We start from the raw sequence: 18,870 nt of genomic DNA on the forward strand, positions 1-18,870 counted from the left end.
ACTTTTTATATTCACATTGAAGACTCCCAATAAACACGCGTACACAAATGGTCGTCCATAAACGACGTCACATTTTTTAGTGGATTAGGGTGGGGAAGGAATTTTTATGACCATAAGTGACGACGAAAAGATGGGAGGGAAAGGGTGTTCAGAAAATGTGACGATAAGTTTTTCTATGTTATATAGAAATGCTGAAAATCAAGTTTAATCAGTTGGTTCTCGTTTGGTCTTCTACCGGCTCTCCATATAACATTTCTCAGGGTGAGGTGTTTTAGGGGTAGAGTCTACGGCAGGTTGGTACAAGGTGCCGTCTTGTAAGACATGTTCAGTGTAATAGATTGACGATAGAAGCATGTGATTGTATATAAAACGTTTATTGACCTCAACTACATGATGGTAACGAGAGAGAGGGCGGAAGTCACGAGACACAAAAATATATATAACAAGGGACATCACTCAAGATAACATTATAAATATAATACTAATACAAGAAGAGTGAGTTCCCTTGACTTCACAATTCTCACTATATTACATCCCTTTACCCTTAGTAAACACAACACATCTCTCAATAGAACAATTTACAGTATCCTAAAATCACCAAATATATTGTAACATGTACATTATGGTAGATTACATCCTTACAAACAATGCACAATATGTTACAACATAATCAAGATACAAAACAATGATGTCAAAGTCCTTTTGACCTTTAAAATCATAGGTCTAACTTATTTGGGACTTTGATTGTCCTGCTTGACCTTCTCAGTGGCTTTTGATTTGGTGACTCAAGATTCTGATCATATGGATTCTCTATCTCAGGAGGTCTAGGATTTAAATCATTAATTCCAGAATTTACATTTTCTGTCTCTAGACAACTTGGTTCACTCATATCAACAGAACTTGGTTGTGGAACAAACTGAGTTGGTGTGAACTGATCAGATTTGGTGGGATTGATAGATTCACACTTATTATCTGCACAAGTTATTTTTAACTGGTCTGCATGTCTACGGACAATAAGTCCATCATTTGTTTTTACTTTATAAGACACAGGTCCTGTACATTGAACAATTTGACCTGGTATCCATTTTTCCTTTCTCCCATAATTTCTCAGATACACATTATCATTAACTGCAAATTCTCTTTCAATGGATGTTTGTCATGATTTAATGGAACTATTTTTGAATTGGCATCTGAAAGTATTATGCTGTTATTCAGATCCTTAACTGACATAGATTTCTTTGCTTGATCAATTTTCTCAGGTAACCTGATAGTGCTTTTTGGTAACCAAAAATACTGTTTAAAAGTACTATCCTGGACCATATCAATTTGCAACTGTGATCCAGTATTTGAAGTGGGTGTATTAAATGGCAAAAATCTTTTTTCTTTTGATGTTACCCTTTTAGTTTCTGTAAGTGCTAATGATGTTAGCAAAGTTGTTTGATGATCACATTCCTTCTTACTAATGTATTCTCTTTAAAAGCATTTGAAATTGCCATATCACCATAATCATTTATTAAGTTACAAATACTTTGTTTAGGCAACTCTGACTGATAATGGACTGCATCTTCTCCATCTTTTAGACTTAATTCCATTTTTCTTATTTTATATGGCCTTAAGTCATCATTCACAGACTCTTCAGGCCAACCATTCTTACAGTACTCATATACTTTTATTAAGCACTAATCTTTTTGTGTTTCTCTCTTAATATCATTCACATTTATATTGGAGTTATCCATGATAGTGAAGAGAACAAATACATCTTCTGGTACATAGCTAAGGCTTTGGTTTTTTAAAGGTAAACGACTAAACTATCTGCACTATTCTCAGATCCAGGTTTGTATTTCAATTCATAAATGTATGCAGTTAGTGTGATAGCCCATCTTTGAATTCTTGGTGAGGCATGCTCAGGTAGGGGTTTGTTTTCCCCAAACAAACCTAGCAATGGTTTATGATCTGTAAAGATGGTGAATTCTTTACCAAACAGAAACTTGTGACATTTCTTAACACCAAAAATGATGCCTAAGCCTTCCCTATCTAACTGAGAATAATTTTTCTCAGCCTGGTTCAAAGATCTACTGGCAAAAGCAATGGGTCTGTCACCCTTTTCATCTATGTGGGACAAGACTGCTCCTACACCATCTGGTGAAGCATCACATGTTAATATAAGTCTTTTCCCTGGGTCATAGTGAGATAGTAAGGTGTCAGAAGACAAAGCTTCTTTTGCTGTATTAAAAGCAGCATCTTGTTGTTTACCCCAGTGCCAAGTTGCATTTTTCTGTAGCAGCTTGTACAGTGGTGATAGTTTACCAGACAGATTCCCTATGAACTTCGCATAGTAATTTATCAAGCCCAAAAAAGCTCTTAGTTGTTGGGTATTTTCAGGTTTGGGTGCTTCTTTAATGGCTTTTGTTTTCTCAGGTTGAGGTCTGATACCTTGCTTGCTTAATATATAACCAAGAAAACTAATTTCTGTCAGCATGAATTGACATTTATCTTTGTTTATCTTTAAACCTTTTTCACCAACTATTTTCAAGACTTTATCAAGTGTTTTAAGATGTTCAGTGTCATTCTTACCAGTTATGTACACATTGTCAAAGTAAACACAAACATTTGGAATATCCTTAAAAATACTGTCCATGACAGCTTGGAAAATTCCAGGACTAGATGATATGCCAAAACATAGTCTTTCATATTGGTAGAGTCCTTTATGTGTGTTTATTGTCGTATAGACTTTTGAATCTGGATGCAGTTCTAGTTGAGTGTAAGCATGACTAAAGTCTAATTCAGTGAATTTGTCTCCTCCTGCCAAATTCAAAGAAATTTCCTCAATGTTAGGAATAGGGTACCTATTTAGCTCTATTTGCTTATTCAGTGTAGCTTTATAGTCTCCACAAATTCTTACAGAACCATCCTTCTTTAACACTGGCACAATGGGCGTTGCCCAATCGGAATAGTCTACCTTCTTTATGATGCCATTAGATTCCAATCTACTTAGCTCATTTTCAATTTTATTCCTCATTGCATAAGGTGGAACTCTAGCTTTGCAGTATCTTGGATTTGTGTCTTTAATGCTTATCTTCACTGTTCTATCATTTAGTAATCCTGAATTACCAAAAACACTTTCATTTTCAGATATAACTTTATCTATTGAAGTAAAACTAGATTCTCTTGCTTTGATCACTGAAAATATACTCTCCCAATTTAACTTAAGATCACTTAACCAGTTCCTACCTAGTAATGGTGGTCCATTTCCTTCAACCACAAGAAGAGGAAGTTTAACACTTTGACCATTATAACTTACATGAACCATACACTCTCCTATTACCGGAACATTGTCACCAGTGTATGTTGTTAGACACTTGTGACATGGTTGTAGAGGCACTGATCCTCCTGTGACAGCGTCAAAGTCCTTCTTTGTGATGACTGTTAGAGATGCTCCAGTGTCAAGTTGGAAGCTGATGCTCTTACCGTTGATATAAACTAGTACATTGATGGGAGCATGACTTATTGATTTCACAGAGAACAGGTTGAAATCCGGCTGCGAATCAGTTTGAGCATTTTCACAGGTAGAGTGGTTCATTGGTTGGGTTAGGTAGTATTGGTGAGAGTTAACATAGTGCTGTCTTTGGTTGCAGTACTGTCTTGACTGGCTAGATTTAGCAACAGACGAAGACTTTGCAAAGCAGGCCTTGGCAATGTGACCTTGCTTTCTGCACTTATAACAAGTTGCAGACTTGAACTTGCATCGATGAGATGCATGGGGACCTTTGCATCGGTGACATTTTTGATCATTATTACTAGATTTAGATCTAGGATCTGAACGTGCAGGCTGTTTAGCATAAGTTGAAATGCTCTGATGGGGTTGGTGTTTGTTGACTAACCTGCTGTTTACTGCATGAATCTCTGAGGGCGTTAGAGATTTTGCCGCCTCGGATGACTGCTGGAATAAAGTTGCGAGTTGTATTGCTTTTTCCAATGTTAGATCTGACTCGAGCAGCAACTTTCTTTGAACATCAGGACTGTTTACACCTGTCACAAACTTTTCACATAGTCTGTCAGACAGCGTGCCTCCGAATTCACAAAATTCACTTAAATGACGTAAAGCAGCAACATATTCTGATATTGACTCGTTTGGTTGACGAGTCCTACCGTTAAATCTGGCTCTACATAGAAACTTTGATAGGGCAGGCGCATGGTGGTCTGTTAGCAATTTGCTCAGCTCTTTAAAGCTCTTGGTAGTTAGACTAGCTGGTGCGCATAAGTCCTTTAGTAGCCTAAATTGTTGAGGCCCTATGACTGTTAACAAAACAGCTCTCTTTTTGGCTTCTATCGTCACGTCGTTAGCTTCAAGGTAAAAGCTTAACCTATCTAGATAATCATGAATGGTTTCATCATTCGAATCAAATTCTTTTATTTGGCCATACAGCGCCATTATTCTAGAAATACTTAGCCAATATGCTCTAGCAAGCTCCTTTTTAAGTAAGCATATGCTCTTTCTAGTGGATTATTTATCCTCGTCGCCAGACGTAATAGATTGACGATAGAAGCATGTGATTGTATATCAAACGTTTATTGACCTCAACTACATGATGGTAACGAGAGAGAGGGCGGAAGTCACGAGACACAAAAATATATATAACAAGGGACATCACTCAAGATAACATTATAAATATAATACTAATACAAGAAGAGTGAGTTCCCTTGACTTCACAATTCTCACTATATTACATTCAGTACTTTTTAGGGCTATACTCCCGGAGCATGTTTCACCTCAAACAACTTTTAGTTTTCTAAACAGGTTGTTTTAATTCGTTGTGGCCTGTTCTAATTGTACGAATGATGTCTTGTTGCTGGCCTATTTATTCGCGTTAAAAACAACAACCTCATTTGTAAACTGTAAATTGAGCCATATATATATATATATATATATATATATATATATATATATATATATATATATATATATATATATATATATAAATTCACATTTACATAAATATATGGTGTCTTAGAGGATGTGTCTACGTGTAGATCTCTATGACTATGAATATGTTGTGAGAATATGTAGTGATTAAAACGTATTTTATTCAGAAATGGACCCAAATTTTATTAAAACAAAACTTTTAGTTCAATTTATTGAGCAGCACCCCTTCCACACCCCACCATTTATGTCTGATGATCAATTTGTAACAAAAACCTTGTCCCTATATTTCACCTTATTTGTAACGTATCTGTGACGTATTTTTTTTCTTATTCCTGTGTAGAATTATGATACAAGTATTATTCAAAATAAAATGAACACATATTTCTATAACAAACTATAAATATTGTGTTAAAAACATTCACAATTTAAAAGAGAAACCGTCTATAGTGTTTTACTAGTCCATTGAAACATTATCCCAATATAATAGTCGTTCACTGGTGTTGGTAGAGGAGATAAAATTTAATCATAAGGATATTATACGTAAATATATATAGCCTATATCCATATTATCCATATTATGTACATTTAAAAAGATAAAGTCACTTTGGCTATTATTTCGTACTTAGACCTTATACTAATATTCCCAGTCACCATGGATCAATGTTATTTTCTGTAACAAAACACGCCCCACATTTAGCGCGTCCTCGACCTTTCTAGGTTAAAATCTGTAACGTTTTCAAATTCAATTTCAGGTTTCTGTTATCAATTTGCAAACTTAAAAAAAATGAACATGTGTAATGCGTTTATTCAGTGGTGTTTAAAAAAATGAAGTGAAACATTTTAAAATGTGAATATTTTATCTTTGTTTAAAGGTTTAAACACCTGTACAAATATAAAACATGCATAAAATATTTTAAAAAACTATTTGTGTTTTTAAACAAAGGTAATTTAGATAAATTAAATATTATTTACTACTAACTGTAGACGTAAAAATACTAAAGGAAAGTTCCGATATACTGATTTTAAGCTGAAGAAACAAAACTTATACATTCAAATTATAATATATAAATCGTTTAAAATTATATGAATTATATAATGGTAAATTTTTTATACATACAAAATAAATCTAAAACGAACGATTTCTAAAATACAAAAAAAATGATAAAATAATTAAAGTCGGTAACACGTGGCACTTAACAAAAATCTATAGCCTACTTAGTTGTATTAAGCAAAATTTCAGAAAATCACTCCCGTGCTATAGATGGATGCAAATCGATAAGAAGAAATCTAATTTCTTCTGTCAAATCATCGATAGAAGTTGTTTTATTTAAATTCTACGGTCAATGCACCTCACTTCATATAGAGACGGCGATACGGCACCACCAAACACTTCATGAACCTCTGGAGCCGATACTCCATCAGCAGGTAGGAACTCGAACCTCTGAAACATGGACGACAGGAACAAGAAAAGTTCCATCTTAGCCAGGGATTCCCCAAGACAAATTCTGCGACCGATAGAAAACGGTATGAGCTCTTCTCTCTTTATCAAATTTCCTTGCTCGTCCAGAAATCTTTCTGGTCGGAAATTCTCGGGATCTCCCCAAATTTTTGCATCTTTTAAAACAGAATCTAAGTTAGGAAAAATTATCGAACCTTTAGGAATTCGGAAACCGTCGAGAACTGTGTCTTGGTTACACAAATGTGGAACACTGAATGGCACCAGACTTGCCATTCTCTGTATCTCCATGATGAAAGCGTTCAGATAAGTTAGGCTAGCGTGATCAGACATGTTTGGTGCGCGTTCAGTTCCAACATGTTCCTTAATTTCCTGGTAAATTTTCTTTTGCGTTTCTGGATTCTGTAAGACGAAAACCAAACTCCATAAGATGGTAGTGCTGGTCGTCTCCGTACCTGCAAGAAACAAGTTGTCAATGTTCCTTACAAGGTTAACGTCATCTAAATACGTCTGTTGTCCTGCTTCTTCCTTTTTCTTCTTTTCGTTAAGGTAAGCCACAACAAAACTGTCTACATTGTCACTGTCACACGTCTGCCTGATTTCATTGACAATATTTCGAACAAACAGCCGAAGTTCAGAGACTATTCTTATTAGTTTATTAGCCCCAAATAAATCAAAAGGGAAGTACTTTAAAACAGGAAAAAAGTTCAGTATCTGAGTACCGGATGCGTTACGTACAACGTCATTGAACAGGGACATCATGCGTACAAATTTAGGATCCGTAAACTCAAACCTTTTGCCGAAAATAACGGAACAAATAACATTCGAGACGCTAATGTTCGTTATTGATTTTAAATCAACTGGTTTCCCTTTGGTTGAGGCTAGTTCTTTAACATATATTTCAACCTCCTCCGAAATTTTCTCGGCCAGAATATTTTTCCCCATGCCAAAGTCCTTTAGGATTGTGAGAGAAGTCGATCTTTGCTCTCTCCAGTTCTCCCCTGACGAATGGACAACTCCTCTGTCATGGTTTTGAGTATATTTAACAAAAAAAGCCCCGGGTTTTCTGTCAGAGAAAATTTTCCCTTGTTTGACCAAAGCCTCTTTGATGACATCATAAGTATTTAAAACCATCACTGTGTCAGAGCCAAGCCTCAGCCTAAAAATAGATCCCAGCGAGTCGGCCCATCTTTTGAACTGACGTCGAGGGTTCTTCTCTAACATATACAGATGACCCACGAGAGGCAGGGCCACGCCTGGAGTTGGTGGAAGAGGAAGTGATGTACCAGAGTTGTTGCTGTACCAGTACCATGATGCCAACAGGCAGAGAGCGAGTAAAATCCAGACCGTAGTTCCGGGAACGAAACTATCCAGTGCGTCGGCTGCTGAAAAGAAAGTTTTTTCCTTTGATTAAGAATTATCATACTCAGAAGAAAAAAACATATTTTCAGCTAGTCCTTTACAGTTATATAACAGTTTTATAGAGCTCCATTTTTCATACCATACAAGTATCCTCACACCACATCAAGTAATGCAAAAACAGTGTTAAAACATTATGTTTATCACAAATTAGTGTTGGATCTTGATTGATAACAGTTATAAAACCATTCGTGTTAAAAATTACAATACACAAGCCAGTCGCTACAACTAACCAAAAAACTATTCTAGTCCTGTTTTTAAACGCTTATTATTATCAAATTTTTTATATTTGTTTTATTTTCGACTTTTTGCAAGCTTTTATTTAACTTCCTACGTCTGTCTGTCGTCAGTCTGTCTGTCGACTGACTGTCGACAGTCTGTCATCATAGATCAAAACGAACAAGCGAAAGTAGGGCACAGATCAGTTTCGAAGTTGGCAAGTGGGTAAAGACTTGAAGACAATGCAATATGACATTAAATTTGACTTAATTGGATGCCTACTTAAATTAGTAAACAGACTTATGCTACTCTTTCCATACTCTTTCACGTGCGTTATCATGTTCATTTGGGGAGCAATAGTTTTTAGTCATGTAGCTCGATTGTATTACAAATTTTAAATTCCTGAAAAAAAAATCATAAAAATAGTTTTATTACAAGATTTTATGTAATAACTAGCCGTCCCGGCCAGGCCCTGCACTGGCATCTCTGAAAAACGTATCTGTAAAGGACCATAACTTGTGTGTTTAGTAATCAGCATTTATCCGGCATTGCCCACCCTAACCACAACCAACCAAAACACATAAAAACGCAAACATAAAACAAACACAAAACAAACGCAAAGACAAACCCAACCACAAACACAAAGAAAACACAAACACTAACGCAAACAAAAAAGCATACGAAAACAAATCCAAACGCAAACCCAACCACAACCAATCAAAACCAAAACACGCCAAAAACGCAAACACAAACACAATCAGAATCACAAACAAAAAGAAAACACAAACGCAAAGAAAAAAAGCAAACGAAAACACAAACGCAAAGAAATAAAGCAAACGAAAACAAACCCAAACCCAAATCCAAAGGCAAACACAACCACAAACGCAAACCCAAACTCAAACACAAAGAAAACACAAACGCAAAGATAAACTCAAAGTGTCCACAGTCTAGCCCGTGGCGCCAAATCACACCATGACGACGTGCGGCGTAACCGCCTCATTCAACTTAGTAAACGACTATAGTACCTAACTTATTCCTAGTCTTTTGAACTCACTTACGCGAACGTAGGTACCATAGCGTACACTGGAAGGCCAGGGGCGCCAAATAGCACCCTGCCGGGGTGCCGGAGGACGCCCGGATTTAATTCAAACTTAAAGACTATAGTAACCTTTCTTATCCATAGTCTATCGCACTGTTTAAAACAAAATTATGCAGCATAGAGCTCACATGATAGCCCAGGGCGCCAAATCGAACCGTGCAGTGGCGCCGGGGGACGCGCCTGTTTCAATTTAGTGAGCAAAATTATAATACCCCAAGCTTATCCGTAACTGCAAAGAAGTAAACATATAGGATTTGTAGGACCTGGCTTATTAAATGTTATTGATTTAAAAAAATAATTAGTGAACAGTATGTTAAGTGTATAGAATAAATAAAAGGCAGTTGCACTTAATCAATCCCCGATAATTATGTAATTTGTTTTGGGGGGGGGGGGTTAAAGGGAAGTAACTGTGCAGTCAATACATTTCAGACACAATTTTAGAAATTTTATAAACGTTGATACACATTTTAAAATTTTATGTAATGTTCATAATTGAAAATTATTATTCTAAGTGTATAAAATGAAAATTATTTTTAAAGACTTTCAATAGTAATTTTTAACTCATAAATTTAGACCATGAGCACTATAATAATCTAACACTTAAATCCATCCAAGTATCCACGACAAACCTATTACACTTTACAAACATGTTACATACAGAATTGAACTTTATATATTAGATGCACTAAAATGAAAATCGCTTTTCATTTTAGTGCATACACATTTGCATTTTCTTGTTGTTTTTTATTTATTTTTAATTTATTTTTTATATTTAGACGTTTTGTATTAGATAAATGTATAAGTAAACCATCTTAAATGAATGAAAGTAGGCTACAAGTAAGAAAGAAATATTACTATTGTAAATCTGTATAAGTCCTCACAAGCCGATGATGAAAACTGTAATACTAAAGCGAAAACACAAATGACGCTGTAAATTAAATGTCTGAGGCAAAAAAAAAAAAAAAAAAAAAAAGAGAAAAAAAAATAGATGCACTAAAATGAGAAAATAAATGATTATAAGTATATTATAATACTCAAAGAAAAACATTTATTTTCTCCGTTTTAGTGCATTATTACATAAAAACTTGTAACTAAAACGTTTTTATGAATTTTTTTTTAGTCATTCGCTCGAAATAAGGTAGAAACTACATAGACTAAGGCTAAAAATATTTGCGTTAAAACTCGACCAGTATCATGCAATCTCTAAAAAATAATTATCTAATCATCTTTGTCCGTGGTTGATGCTCAAGCAAAAATATTTCAGCCATGAAAAAAAAAATATAGCGATCGCTATTAATTTAATCTTGATATCTCCTAATCAATTTATAAACGAAATTTAGCAAGTTATTAATTTAATTAAATTTTAATTACTAGTCTGATGTTAAATTAGATTTAATAATGGATATTTTTACATTGTCACTAGAGACAAATGTATCTCTAAAGAAAGAAGGAAACACTATATTAGAAATGGGAGGGAAAAAATCATTTTAAATTTAAAAGATTCGCCTCATCCCACAAACAGAGAGAACAGACATAGTGAACTAACTGAACATATTTCATTTAAAAAATGCCCAGATACTAATATATACAGAGATAGAGAGGGAGAGAGAGAGAAAGAGAGAGAGGGAAAGAGAGAGGGACTGAGAGATAATGTATTTGCATAAACATGTTTGTGTCATTTTAGTGGAAACGCTAAGAAATAATTTAGTTACAATAATGCAGCCAAGAATGTAGGCTACAATAGCTAGACATATATTTTATTACAATAAAGATTATTCTACGGCGATGAATATTTGGAAAAAAAACTAACCTGAAAGCATCATTTCTACCACAATAAACAAATGCTTCTGGAGCCTGTTGTGTAATGCTATGTTATGGGGCCTGCACGATTAATGGATATAGCACTAACTTGCCACGTGACCTGTTGTCTACTAGGCCAAGTACTTGTTACAGATTGTTACCCTCAAGCTTTAACATGCATGCTTTTATCTAGTGCAGGGGTCTCCAAACTACGGCCCGCGGGCCGGATGCGGCCCGCGAGGTCTTCTCATCCGGCCCGCGCAGATCGTTTTGTCCACACAAAAAAAATTGTTTGAGGAAACATTCAAAACAAATTGAAAATGTAGCATTGGGTGCAATTACCATTGAAGTAAATGTGGCCAGTTATCCAGCAAATGACCTCCTTAGAGACAAGTTCAAATAAGGGCGGGTGGGTTTTATAAGTATTTGCCTAAGGGAGACTTTCCTAATATTACAAGTTTGCATCACAGTTCCTTTAAGAGATGTTCTTCGAGGGAAGGGGGGGGGGTGTGGCTCTGACACCCCGAAGAGATGCTGAAGAGATGCCTGGAAGAAACTGGCCCCCGAACTTATATTTGATAGCTAATGCGGCCCTCGGGCTGAAAAGTTTGGAGACCCCTGATCTAGTGCATGTAGGTAACTTGTAGATGACATGTTGTGTTTTGGTTGGGATAGGGTAGGGGTGGCCCTACATGTTTCAGGCCTGGGGCTACCCAGAAGGGGTGGCCCTTAATGATTTTGACCATGGGTAGATTACTTGCTTTTGAACATGGAGGTAGGGGTGGGTGGGGCTACAGTAGGGGTAGCCCTACAACAGGGTTTAATTAATGTAAGGCTACGAACTGATCCGTCGCACAAAGATGTTGTCTAAGAAGAAATTAATTAAATTCAATATGGATATTCAACTTAAAATAATACTTTCATTAAACGACATCCTGTCACTTGGCAAGACCTAAACCCTACTTCTGTGAGAAGTAACGTTAAAATCTAAGTAAAAGTACTGCTAAATTTACCGGTATTTTACCATAAATGATTTTTAAAATTTAAATCGTTTTTAGTGTGGTTTATTTTTGTAACAAAAAGGGCAGGTAACTCCATTAAATTCAGTAAAACACTATCAATAATTATAAGATAATAGTTGATTTTTCAAGATGGCCGCCGTTATCATCGCAACCTTATGTTAAGAAGAGTCACTGGTACGTGTATTTTCCTTTCAGTAACCTAACTTAGATACCTACAAATAAATAAAAAGGGACTATTAATTAAGAAGTTATTTTTCCGTTGTTTTTTTTTACAACGCCTAACTCCTTAAATGTTAACTATGTCAGCAAAATATTCCTTGGATTTTTGCAGTCGGGGGCGTTTGTGGATGGATGTAATTTGTTGGTGTAGTGTTTATATGTATGTGTGTATGTGTACGTGTGCACGTGTGTATTTTTATGTTTTTATCTTAATGTTAAAAAAGAAATACCAGATCAATGTATGGTTTAAGCTTCTCTCCAGGATAGTCAGCATTGGCGCATGCGCATATAATTTTTGTGTGTGTTACAAACGTGGCCCTTTACGCTATAGTAAACACGACAAAGACATTAGAGGGTTAAAACTGTATTGCATTTTTCTTAGACATTTCAGGATTATCTTAATTATCTGTTTTGAAAGAATTAAAAACGAACATTATGTATATATATATATATATATATATATATATATATATATATATATATATATATATATATATATATATATATATATATATATATATAAATATATATATATATATATATATATAATACGAATTGAGCATAATTAAGTACATTCCATAAAATTATGTTCTAACTCACAGATTGTTATTCTGAATCTATTATAAATATTATAATCTCTATTGTCTTCTGTCAATGCATCTCACTTCATAAAGAGACGGCGATACGACACCACAAAACATTTCATAAGCAGGCAGGAACTCGAACCTTTGAAACATGGAAGACAGGAACAAGAAAAGTTCCATCTAAGCCAGGGATTCCCCAAGATAAACTGAGAAGGGCGTCAAGGTTTTTTTAAATGCGTTTTCAGTTTACATTTCTGCAATTTCAATTTTTAAAACTGTAGACGTTTTTGTAAATTCATTAACTATTTTCAAAGACACGTTTTTGTCAAATGTAATAAAAATGTATCCTAGCCTTGTTAAACTTTATTAGTATTTCAGAAAATAAAATCCAAATTCCAATACTGTAATGGTGTGAGACTTGAGTATAACGTCATTTTAGTGTGAGTGTCTTACATTATGTGACATTTTGTGACGATAGGGTCAACACAATCGTTTTTACCTGTCTACACTCCTTGTAGCTACACGTCGCTATTGATACGAGATGCGCAACAATCATGCGCATACGTGTATTTCAATAATTTATAAAAAGTTACGTGGGCTTGTTTAAGTAGACATTTTCATTCAATGAACACGTACTCTGGTGTGGAACTGAAAGAGGTTTTATGTTGTATTTCCAAAATTTAATCAGAATGATATCATAGGAAAATATATGTCGCCTATATCCATATATGTTTCTTGAAAAAGATAAAGTCATATTGGAAATTATTTTAGCTGTTCCGTACTAAGACCTTATTACTAATATTCCCAGTCACTATGGACCAATGTTATTTTCTGTAACAAAAACACGCCCTACATTTAGTGCGTCCTCGACCTCTGTATGTTAAAATCCGTAACATTTACAAATGGCAGTTAAGGTCTGTGTTTACAGTAGTTTGCAAACTTAAAAAAATTATCACGTGTAATGCATTTATACAAGTAGTGTTTTCAAAATTTAAAGTGAAACATTTAGAAATGTGAATATTTTATCTTTGTTTAATGGTTTAAACACTTGTACAAATATAAAAAATGGATAAAAAAATATAAAACCTCTATGTATTTAAACAAAGGTAATTTTTGATAAAAGAAAAAATATTTATTTTAAACTGTCTAATACATAAAAATAAAAAAATAAATATAGATATATTGATTTTAAGCTGAAGAAACTAAACTTGTATATTCAAATTATAATATATAGACCTACATGGTTGAAAGTAATATGAATTATATAATGGTAAAGTTTTTATACATTTAAAATAAATCTAAAACGAGTAATTACTTAAATACAAAAGAGAGATAAAATCATTAAAGTCTGTAACACGTGGCATTTAAAGAAAATCTATAATTAGTTGTTTTAGCAAATTAATTAAAATATCACTCAAGCGCTGTACATGTATGAAAAGGATTAACAAGAAATCTAATTTCTTCTGTCAAATCATTGATAGAAGTTGTTATATTTAAATTCTACGGTCGATGCACCTCACTTCATATAGAGATGGCGATACGGCACCACCAAACACTTCATGGACTTCAGGAGCCGATACTCCATCAGCAGGCAGGAACTCGAACCTCTGAAACATGGACGACAGGAACAAGAAAAGTTCCATCTTAGCCAGGGATTCCCCAAGACAAATTCTGCGACCGATAGAAAAAGGTATGAGCTCTTCTCTCTTTATCAAATTTCCTTGCTCGTCCAGAAATCTCTCAGGTCGGAAATTTTCCGGATCACCCCAGATTTTTTCATCTTTTAGAACGGAATCTAAGTTAGGAAAAATTACCGAGCCTTTAGGAATTCGGAAACCAGCGAGAACTGTGTCTTGGTTACACAAATGTGGAACACTAAATGGAACCAGACTTGCCATTCTCTGTGTCTCCATGATGAAAGCATTCAGATAAGTTAGGCTAGCGTGATCAGACATGTTTGGCACGCGTTCAGTTCCAACGTGGTCCTTAATTTGCTGGTAAATTTTCTGTTGCGTTTCTGGATTCTGTAAGACAAAAACCAAACTCCATAAGATGGTAGTGCTGGTCGTCTCCGTACCTGCAAGAAATAAGTTATCGATGTTCCTCACAAGGTTAACGTCATCTAAATACGTCTGTTGTCCTGCTTCTTCCTTTTTCTTCTTTTCGTTAAGGTAAGCCACAACGAAACTGTCTACATTGTCACTGTCACACGTCTGCCTGATTTCATTGACAATATTTCGAACAAACAGTCGAACTTCAGAAATAATTCTTAATAGTTTATTAGCCCCAAATAAATCAAAAGGGAAGTACTTTAAAACAGGAAAAAAGTTCAGTATCTGCGTACCGGATGCATTACGCACAACATCATTGAAAATGGACATCATGCGTACAAATTTAGGATCCGAAAACTCAAACCTTTTGCCGAAAATAACAGAACAAATTATATTAGAGACACTAATGTTCGTTATTGTTTTTAAATCAACTGGTTTCCCGTTGGTTGAGGCTAGTTCTTTGACATATATTTCAACCTCCTCCGAAATTTTCTCGGCCAGAATATTTTTCCCCATGCCAAAGTCCCTTAGAATTGTGAGAGAAGTCGATCTTTGCTCTCTCCAGTTCTCCCCTGAGGAAAGTACAACTCCTTTGTCATGGTGTTGAGAATATTTGACCAGAAAGGCCCCGGGTTTTCTGTCAGAGAAAATTTTCCCCTGTTTGACCAAAGCCTCCTTGATGACGTCATAATTATTTAAAACCATCACTGTGTCAGAGCCAAGCCTCAGCCTAAAAATAGATCCCAGCGAGTCGGCCCATCTTTTGAACTGACGTCGAGGGTTCTTCTCTAACAGATACAGATGACCCACAAGAGGCAGGGCCACGCCTGGAGTTGGTGGAAGAGGAAGTGAAGTACCAGAGTTGTGGCTGTACCAGTACCATGATGCCAACAGACAGAGAGCGAGTAAAATCCAGACCGTAGTTCCGGGAACGAAAGAATCTAGAACCTCGGTAGCTGAAAAGAAAGTTGGTTTTTTCTTTAATTAAGAATTCTCGTATTATAACATTTTTATAGAGCACTATTTTTCATATCATACAAGTATCCCTACACCACACGATCAAGTATTGCAAGAACAGTGTTAAAATATCATGCTTATAACAAATTAGTTTTGGGTCTTGATTGATAACAGTTCTAAAGCCATTCGTGTTGCAAAATACAATACGCAAGCCAGTCTTTACTTAATAACCAAAAAACTATTCTAAATGGCATGCTATTCGCTAAAAGAAAAACAGAGATAATCAAAAGCCTTTTTACTTTGATGTATATCGAGTATGGTGTGTAATATTTTAATAAGACAAATAAAACAAATATAAAAACTTTTATATCAACAAACTTTTAAATACTCTGAAAATAAGAAAGTAAAACAAACTTGCTATCTTTATAAAAAGCATTTGTAATTCTTCTGATCTCACTCTTAGATGTTTATCAACCTAGGCTTGTAATATAAATAGCAAGTTTCTTTTGTCGAAACGAACAAGCAAAATTTCAGGCACTTTTTACTGACAGATTCGTTTCAAAGTTGGCTCTTAGGTCAAGACTTGAAGACAATACCATATGACATCACATTTGACCTAATTGGATGCCTAATTAAATTTTTATGAATTAATTAAAATTTTCTGAAATTAGTAAGCAGATTCGTGCTACTCTTTCCGCACCCTTGCACGCGCATTATTATGTTCATTTGGTGTGCAACAGTTTTAGTCTTGCAATTCTATTGTATTAACAAATTTAGAGTACTGAAAAAAAATCTTTAATTTTTTTTAATTACAAGCTTTTATGTAAAATGCACTAAAAGGAGAAAAAAAATGATTTACCTAATTAAGTATATTACAATACTCAAAGAAAATCATTTATTTTCTCCTATTTAATGCATTATTACATAAAAACCTTTAATTAAACCGTTTTTTTATGCAATTATTTAGTCATTCGTTCGAAATGAAGTAGACACTACATAAGCTACGACTAAAAATACGTGCGTCAAAACTCGACAAGTATCATGCAATCTCTAAAAAAAATATTATCAGCTCATCTTTGTCCGTGGTTAACTCTCAAGTAAAAAATAGTTCAGCCATGAAAAAACAGTTCACCGTCTACGGCTAACTGATAGAGCGATCGCTACTAATTTAATCTTGTTATCTCCCATTTTATAAGCGAAATTTAGTAAGTTATTAATTAAATTAAGTTTTAATTACTAATCTAATGTTAAATTAAATTAAATAATGAACATTTTTGCATTGTCACCGGAGACAAATGTATCTGGACAGAATGAAGGAAACCACTATATTAGAAATGGGACAAAATAAAGTTAAAAGATTTGCCTCATCCCACAAACAGACTTTGTGAGCTAAATAATACAAATTGCCCAGATACTGATATATATTCAGAAATAAAGAGGCAGAGAGAAAAAGAGAGAGAGAGGGGAAAAGAGAGACAATGTATATGCACAAAATTTTAGTGTTATTTAGAGGAAACGTTAAGAAATAATTTAATTACAATAATGCAGTCAAGAATGTATATATCAACTGTACAAAAGATAGACATATGCATTTTATTACAGTAAAGATTATACTACGCGAGGCATATATTCGAAAAAAAACTTACATGAAAGCGTCATTTCTACCACAATAAACAAATACTTCTGAAGTTGGTTGTGTAATGCTATGTTATGGGCCTGCACGAGTACTAGATTTAGCACTAACTTGCCACGTGACCTGTCCTCAACTAGGCCAAGTTATTCTTACAGATTGTGACCCTCAAGCTTTAACAAGCAAGCGTTTATTTAGGACATGTGGGGAAGTTAGGAGCTAACATGTTTCGTTGTAGTTTGGATAGGGTAGGTGTGAGCCTACATGTTTCAGACCAGGGGCTGCAGTAGGGGTAGCCCTACACGATTTAGACCGGGAGTAGGTCACACGCTTTAGAACAACGAGTGTGGGGGGGGGGGGGGGGGCTTCAGTAGGGGTGGCCCTACATGTTTCAGACCAGGGTTATCTTACATGCTTTAGAACAGAGAGCGGTGGGGGGGGGGGCTACATTAGGGGTGGCCTTACATGATTCAGACCAGGGGTATCTTACATGCTTTAGAACAGAGAGGCAGGGAGGGGTCTACAGTAGGGGTGGCTGTACATGTTTTAGACCAGGAAAAGCTTACTTGCTTTGTAACTAAATGAACGCTCATAATAAAAATAAACTGGGAGTGATCTCCCCTATACTTTCTCGAATATTCTTATATAACTTGAAATATAGACATGATTTTTAATTACTTAAACTTTTTAAAATAGAATAGAATCTCATAGAGAAAAAAATTGCGCACCAAGCGAATGCCAAAACAAAATGTGCATAATAGTGCGCAATATTATTAGTACTTTATAAATTTACATGCGTTTTTTGAGAAATCAAAAATAGCGTAAATTAGTACTTCTGGTCAACGGAAATTACTCAAAATCTTAGAGAAAGTAGAAAATTAGATCTTTTACTTACATGTGAAATTTCATTTATCTATCTGAAATAGTACTCAAGTTATAGGCTTTTGAAAAATTCAAAGTAGAAAAAGTACCACTTCCAGTTATCGGAATTCGCTCAAAAGTTGATCAGGATCTACGATTTTGATAAAATACTTATATATGAAATTTCATCAACCTAGCTGTAACGATACTCAAGTTATCGTGTTTAACAACAGACAGACAGACACACAGACATACGGACAAGATTGCAAAATTATGTTTTTCCTTATCAGTGAGGTGTAAAACGTCGAGATTTGTAAAAATCTCGATTTATTTTTGCACGATTACAAGACTTTCTCTATACGAGAAAGTAAAAATTGCCCAGATACTGATATATACAGAGATAGAGATTGAGAGAGAAGTAGAGTGAGAGAGACAATGTATATGCACAAACTTGTTAGTGTTTTTTTAGAGGAAACGCTAAGAAATAAGTTAATTACAATGTATATATCAACTATACAAAAGATAGACAAGTGCATTTTATTACAGTAAAGATTATACTACGCGAGGCATATATTCGAAAAAAAATTACCTGAAAGAGCCATTTCTACCGCAATAAGCTAATACTTCTA

The 18,870-nt window shown here is 34.8% G+C and overlaps 2 protein-coding genes across 2 annotated transcripts; both read right to left on the reverse strand.

The window, feature by feature from the left end:
- Positions 1-6,156: 6,156 nt before the first annotated feature.
- LOC131938495 (cytochrome P450 2C15-like) lies at positions 6,157-8,358 on the reverse strand. Its single transcript, XM_059296550.1, has 2 exons — positions 8,319-8,358; positions 6,157-7,765 (listed from the first exon to the last, which is right to left on the reverse strand). Exons 1-2 carry the CDS (start codon positions 8,356-8,358, stop codon positions 6,252-6,254), a joined length of 1,554 nt encoding a protein of 517 aa, XP_059152533.1. The 3' UTR covers positions 6,157-6,251.
- Positions 8,359-13,767: 5,409 nt separating this feature from the next.
- LOC131938514 (cytochrome P450 2C15-like) lies at positions 13,768-18,870 on the reverse strand. The gene is made up of 2 exons (XM_059296568.1): positions 18,831-18,870; positions 13,768-15,749 (listed from the first exon to the last, which is right to left on the reverse strand). Exons 1-2 carry the CDS (start codon positions 18,841-18,843, stop codon positions 14,236-14,238), a joined length of 1,527 nt encoding a protein of 508 aa, XP_059152551.1. The 5' UTR covers positions 18,844-18,870; the 3' UTR covers positions 13,768-14,235.

Source organism: Physella acuta, unplaced genomic scaffold (assembly GCF_028476545.2).
Source record: "Physella acuta isolate Inbredline_101_S28 unplaced genomic scaffold, ASM2847654v3 ptg000246l, whole genome shotgun sequence".
In the NCBI taxonomy this organism is placed as follows: Eukaryota; Metazoa; Mollusca; class Gastropoda; family Physidae; genus Physella; species Physella acuta.

Coding starts and splice junctions, on each gene's coding strand:
- LOC131938495 (XM_059296550.1), bottom strand. CDS start 8,358: ATGATAACGCACGTGAAAGAGTATGGAAAGAGTAGCATAA. Junction 7,766..8,318: donor GTATGGAAAGAGTAGCATAA/GTCTGTTTACTA, acceptor CTTTCTTTTCAG/CAGCCGACGCACTGGATAGT.